This window comes from Oncorhynchus tshawytscha, linkage group LG07, assembly GCF_018296145.1.
Source record: "Oncorhynchus tshawytscha isolate Ot180627B linkage group LG07, Otsh_v2.0, whole genome shotgun sequence".
Lineage (NCBI taxonomy): Eukaryota > Metazoa > Chordata > Actinopteri > Salmoniformes > Salmonidae > Oncorhynchus > Oncorhynchus tshawytscha.
This window is the reverse complement of record NC_056435.1, coordinates 21870468-21876426: the sequence shown is the minus strand read 5'-3', so window position 1 is coordinate 21876426 and position 5959 is coordinate 21870468. Positions and strand designations below refer to the sequence as shown.

The 5959-nt window shown below is 41.1% G+C and overlaps 1 protein-coding gene across 1 annotated transcript; it reads left to right on the top strand.

Annotated features, from left to right (window-relative positions):
* Window positions 1-699: 699 nt before the first annotated feature.
* abraa (actin binding Rho activating protein a) lies at window positions 700-5745 on the top strand. The gene is made up of 2 exons (XM_024426410.2): window positions 700-1361; window positions 4971-5745. The coding sequence occupies exons 1-2, from the start codon at window positions 792-794 to the stop codon at window positions 5418-5420; spliced, it is 1020 nt and encodes a 339-aa protein (XP_024282178.1). The 5' UTR covers window positions 700-791; the 3' UTR covers window positions 5421-5745.
* Window positions 5746-5959: the final 214 nt, after the last annotated feature.

The window sequence follows — 5959 nt, the reverse complement described above, 5'->3', positions numbered from 1 at the left end:
ACACAAAGGATATTGCACAAATATAATTAGATTTTTGGTTGCTGCGACAGAACTACAATATGTTTGATGGCCAGACAAAGCGGGCGTCCTTTTAGACCTGTGTGCGTCTCCCCAAAATAACCCAGCTCAAGTTCTCTGTCCAGACCCATGCATCAATCAGCAGTAACCTCGCATACACACTCCAGCAGGCTCGCTCCAAAATAGAACAACACAGCGAACTGTCAAGCTATATGCAACACTGCATGAAAATAAATTATAGCATGACCCAAAAGTATTGATATCACCATTTTAGCAGATGCTCATTATCCAAGACAATTAGTAGCTACGTAACACATATCCTCTATCAATGTGGGTTAAGCAGGAATTTGCCTTCAAAATAGAAATACAGCATTTATAAATCTAGCAAAAAAAATAAGAATGATGTATTCTTATGTTTGTGTGAGCAATTACTTTGTAGATCAGACACTCAAACGTAGGGATTGTTAGAGGTTTGTTTCATCATGTATTTTTGTGTATATGCGTACGAGGGCAGAACCCTTGTAGACTGTCATTCATTGCAGAGAGTGACCATCTGTTGCCTGGCTCTCTTGAGGGGAAATTCCACCAATGTTTTGGGGTCGTGGTAGGCATCCATGTACGTAGAAAAAAATGTCACACGTTCGGCCTGTGACTGCTCTCCACGACAGTTTATTTAAAGCGGAGCAAAGGCAGCGAAGGATTATTTCAACTCACTCACTCACTCACTGACTTTCCCTACAACATCAACACAATATCTTGTAAGCACAGGAGCCATGATGAGTACCAGCCAGGAGGATAGACCCTTTGTTAGGGCTGTGAGGAAGATCAAATGTGCCGCCATGGTCCACAGTCTTGCCAAGAGCTGGCAGGGCTGGGCCGACGAGAACTTGGTCAAACAAGAGACCATACCCTCTGGGTGGATGCCCACCTCCATCATTGAGGACGAAGAAAAGGAGAAGCAGAACGAGACAAAAATCCTAGTCAAGACACGTGTGGTCGAGGCGGACACCGACAGCGGCAGTCTGATCCGAACCAGTGAGGTGACCAAGAGCCACATGCCAAAGTACAGTGAGTACAGCACTGACCTGGTATGCTCAATCAAGGACAAGTTCCAGATGGCACCTGAGGATGCCAACAAGCCCTTCCTGGGCAACGAGTCACCCACCCGGAGACGTCTGGGTGTGAGAGCTCAGGTACATCTGGGTAGTCAGGAGCGGAAGATGGGCTCCCGTAGCAGCAGCCTGGACACAGAGGACAGCGGGTTGGGGGAGGAGGCCGGACTCAGCGACAACAGCGACCAGAGCGACCTGAACCAGCTGAAGAAACAGATCGATAGGCCCAAGGTACAGTACCATTCTTTTATTGGACCTTCATTTTGTGCGGCCATTCATAAAAATACTAAATACACAAATCAATGCAATACAGTAGACACACTTCAAAGGTAAACCCTCTTTTGTTTCTCAACAATCTTGCATGGGGGATATGATTTAACATCAGAATAAAAATGTTGATTTCATATTGGCAAAGTTAACAGGAAATGTGGTTGGCTGAAGAAAGGTACAACTCTAAAGTAAATTAAATAATTAGTATTGCTATTTTTGCACCATCACTAGTATCAACAAAACCACTGACTGTGCTTTTCAGATATTGGAATATCATCCAAAGACGTATTAGCAATCATGTAGGTGCACATCAGGATGTGTAAGTTTTGTAGATCATGGTTGGACTTGGGTAAAAATGTATGGGAGAGGAGTTCCCAGATCACAGGGGGATTTTCCCCCAAAACTACCCACTTAATTCCACAATGTTTGCCCTATTTTCATGCCTAAACATACTGTTATATTGCAGCTGCAGCCACTCTACCTGGTGATGTTCAGGAGACAATAAACAGGAGCAAACATTCACAGAGGCTGAGTTGAACTTAAAATATCTTTGCCTTTGTTATTGTGATATTGGGGAATGGACTTTGGTTCATATTGTCTGGCCTTCAAGAAAATACACAGATTTATAGGTATTGTATCTTCAAACTGTAGAATTTTTAGCAACTGAACAAGACCAATGAGCCCTCTGTTCACCCTAGCAAAGAGTTGCATAACTTGGAGGGATATAAGTCCTTAAAAAGGCATGAAAATGTATTTTAAAACTCCAACACCTATTCTGGAATATACAGTAAATAAATAAATATATTCACACATGCCTTCCCCCTGACCTTCAGGGATAATTACGAGGTATTGATATCCTTGGTCAGGTGCAAGATTTATAATGGTGTTCGTCACATTACTAATTTGGCTCTGGATGTGTAAGGCTTGGGCCTCAGGTTTCACAATGTGCATTCTCCATGGTTTAAATGACTCTGTTGTGGAAGATTCGCCTGCCAGGGACCTCTTTGGAAATGCCAAAGCAAGGATCCCTTACACCGTGTTATATTTTAATGGTGTGGCAAAATGTAGATTTCCACCTAAATAGACATACCAAAAATGTATATTTTTTAATGAGATGGTCATAAACAATAACTAGAAATGCGGCAAACTATAGTCTTGGCAAGTTGGTTAGGACATCTACTTTGTACATGACACAAGTAATTGTTTACAGACATATTATTTCACTTCTAATTCACTGTATCACAATTCCAGTGTGTCAGAAGTTTACATTCACTAAGTTGACTGTGCCTTTAAACAGCTTGGAAAATTCCAGAAAATGATGTCATGGCTTTAGAAGCTTCTGATAGGCTAATTGACATCATTTGAGTCAATTGGAGGTGTACCTGTGGATGTAATTCAAGGTCTACCTTCAAACTCAGTACCTCTTTGCTTGACATCATGGGAAAATCTTAAAAAATCAGCCACGACCTCAGTTTTTTTTTTTGGACCTCCACAAGTTTGGTTCATCCTTGGGAGCAATTTCCAAAACACAACAAAATTACCACAATCATCTGTACAAACAATAGTACACAAGTATAAACGCCATGGGACCACACAGCCGTCATACCGCTAAGGAAGGAGACGTGTTCCATCTCCTAGAGATGAACGTACTTTGGTGCGAAATGTGCAAATCAATCCCAGAACAACAGCAAAGGACCTTGTGAAGATGCTGGAGGAAACAGGTACAAAAGTATCTATATCCACAGTAAAATGAATCCTATATTGACACAACCTGAAAGGCTGCTCAGCAAGGACGGAGCCATTGCTCCAAATCCTCCATAAAAAAGCCAGATTACAGTTTGCAATTGCACATTGGGAAAATATTGTAATTTTTGCCGAAATGTCCTCTCGTCTGATGAAACAAAAATTGAACTGTTAGGCCATAATGACCATCGTTATGTTTGGAGGTATAAGGGGGAGGCTTGCATGCCGAAGAACACCATCCCAACCGTGAAGCACGGGGGTGGCAGCATCATGTTGTGGGAGTGATTTGCTGTAGGAGGGACTGGTGCACTTCACAAAATAGATGGCATCATGAGGAAAGAAAATGATGTGGATATATTGAAGCAACATCTCAAGACATCAGTCAGGAAGTTAAATTCACCCACCTTATTGTGGGAAGCTTGTGGAAGTATACCCGAAATGTTTGACCCAAGTTAAACAATTTAAAGGCAATGCTACCAAATACTAATTGAGTGTATGTAAACTTCTGACCCACTGGGAATGTGATGAAAGAAATAAAAGCTGAAATATCATTCTCTCTTCTATTATTCTGACATTTCAAATTCTTAAAATAAAGTGGTGATCCTAACTGACCTAAAAAAAAGATTTTTTTTACCAGGATTAAATTTCAGGAATTGTGGAAAACTGTGTTTAAATGTATTTGGCTCGGGTGTATGTAAACTTCCAACTTCAACTGTAGGTAGGGTAAGAGGGCTTTTCAATGTATATGCTTTCTAAATATACTATTACTAACAATCAAGTTATTAACAACTTATTTTAACATTTCACCTTTCTTATAACTGTTAAATAATAATTATCATATGTAGTGAAAATACAAATTTGGCCCCATTTCGTAACTGATGACAGAGCATTTTATACATTTTCTAAGTGTCCTCAAATGTCTGCAGACTTATAAATTCAGTTTTACATAGAAGGTGATTTCATCCCCCTGTGACCAGGTGGTCGTGTTTCAATTCTACAAAATTATTCCGTACTTTTTCATGTTGAGAGCTGGATTCGATCGACTTTCCCTTTTAACATGCTTACACCCAGGCTGAGCTACGTTGCTCAGGGGCAGGTGAAATCTTTGTCTGGATAGGCCAGAAAATGTGACACGTCACTCCCTATGCAAATATCACGTGTGAAACCTGACACTTCACGTCAGCTCAGCTGACACAGTGGTAGCGGAAAGCAGACAGATGGGGCTTCCTGACACTATAAGGCACTGGACCCTGCGACATTCACATAGCGCTTTGTACCCCAAAATGTCAGTAGGAACCGGTTCAGAACCATTCAAAGTCCCCTAAATAAGGGACTCGAAATTTAAGAGAGAAGTGGGGCTACTAATCAAAATAAATATGAGCCAGTTTCCTGGACTAAAAAGTACTGGAGATTCTCCATTGAGCATTAAATGGAGAATCTCCATTGAGCATGTTTTTTGGTCAAGGATTAGGCGTAGCCCTTTTCTGCAGTCATTGACGCTCTTTGGCCTCGTGGGTGGAATGTTATTCATATTTTTTATAATTTCATAATTATTCAAGATTATAAACAAAAAAACTGAAGAAAATCCGGTGTTTCTATCTCAAACAGTGTTGTTAAAACCTGCAGTAAAAGGTTAATATGGGTCCTGTGTCATTAATACATTGGAAAACTTGTAGTGTTTGTCGTGAATTTAGTAGTGTTAGTCGCGTAACTTTTCTTTGTGTTATTGTAATTTTACTTTCAGTGACAATCAAATGAAGAGATTGCCAATGCAAATAAACCCACTTTATAATCTGAGCTAATCTGACATGCCTTCCTATTCTGCAGATTAGAGTCACCACCATGGGTGACATCAAGAGCAGGTGGCAGCAGTGGTCCCAGCAGCACGTAGAAGGTCAGAAGCTCAACCCCTTCAGTGAGGAGTTTGACTATGAGCATGCCATGGCCCAGCGGTTGCAGAAGGGTGATGAAGGCTACGGACGCCCCAAAGAGGGATCCAAGACAGCCATGCGTGGCGACCGAGCCCAGAAACATGTGTACAAAGAAATGGAGGAGTTGTGCTGGATCGTCAAGGACATGGGCCTCAAGGACAAGAACGGAAAATCCTACATAACTTTCGGCAGGCTGTTTGACCGCTATGTCAAAATCTCGGACAAAGTGGTGGGCATAGTTTTGCGCTGCCGCAAACACAAAATGCTTGACTTTGAGGGAGAGATGCTGTGGAAAGGCCAGGATGACCATGTCGTCATTACTCTGAGAGATGTGAAAGAAGACTGAACCTGCAGATGATCTCGACTTTGACCTACACCTCTCTCCTCACAATTTACCTAGACCCACAAGTGCCTTTCATGTTCTGACCAGCAACAGTCCAGGAGTAGATGTCTTAAGCATTCTAACCATGATAGCCACTGGTCATGAGTTCAACCTCAGTAGGATATTCTAAACATGCTGCAGGCCATTTTTAAAAAATTACATGACAAAATAAAGTCAGAAAAAAATATGTGGTTTGTGGACACAATAGTGATGTGTGGGTTGACTCAAAACCCGCAGTCGATGCATTTATACAAAGAGAAAACAATACATTAAAAAATCCATAAATGTATAACTCTTGTGAAATTTATATCTATAGGCTACACTGAGTTTTTTCATTAGTGTGTAAGCCTAAGCTTTAGGACCTAACTGTTCGTGCTCCAAATAGCCTACCCTCCTTTCGCCAAATGCTTATGGTAACGGGCAGAAAGAGTTATTGTTGATCCACTGATTAAATAAGAGAAACGTTTGCGAAAATGGAGAGTTGAAAATAAAGAAGTGGTAAA

Coding starts and splice junctions, on each gene's coding strand:
- abraa (XM_024426410.2), top strand. CDS start 792: ATGATGAGTACCAGCCAGGAGGATAGACCCTTTGTTAGGGCTGTGAGG. Junction 1,362..4,970: donor AACAGATCGATAGGCCCAAG/GTACAGTACCAT, acceptor CCTATTCTGCAG/ATTAGAGTCACCACCATGGG.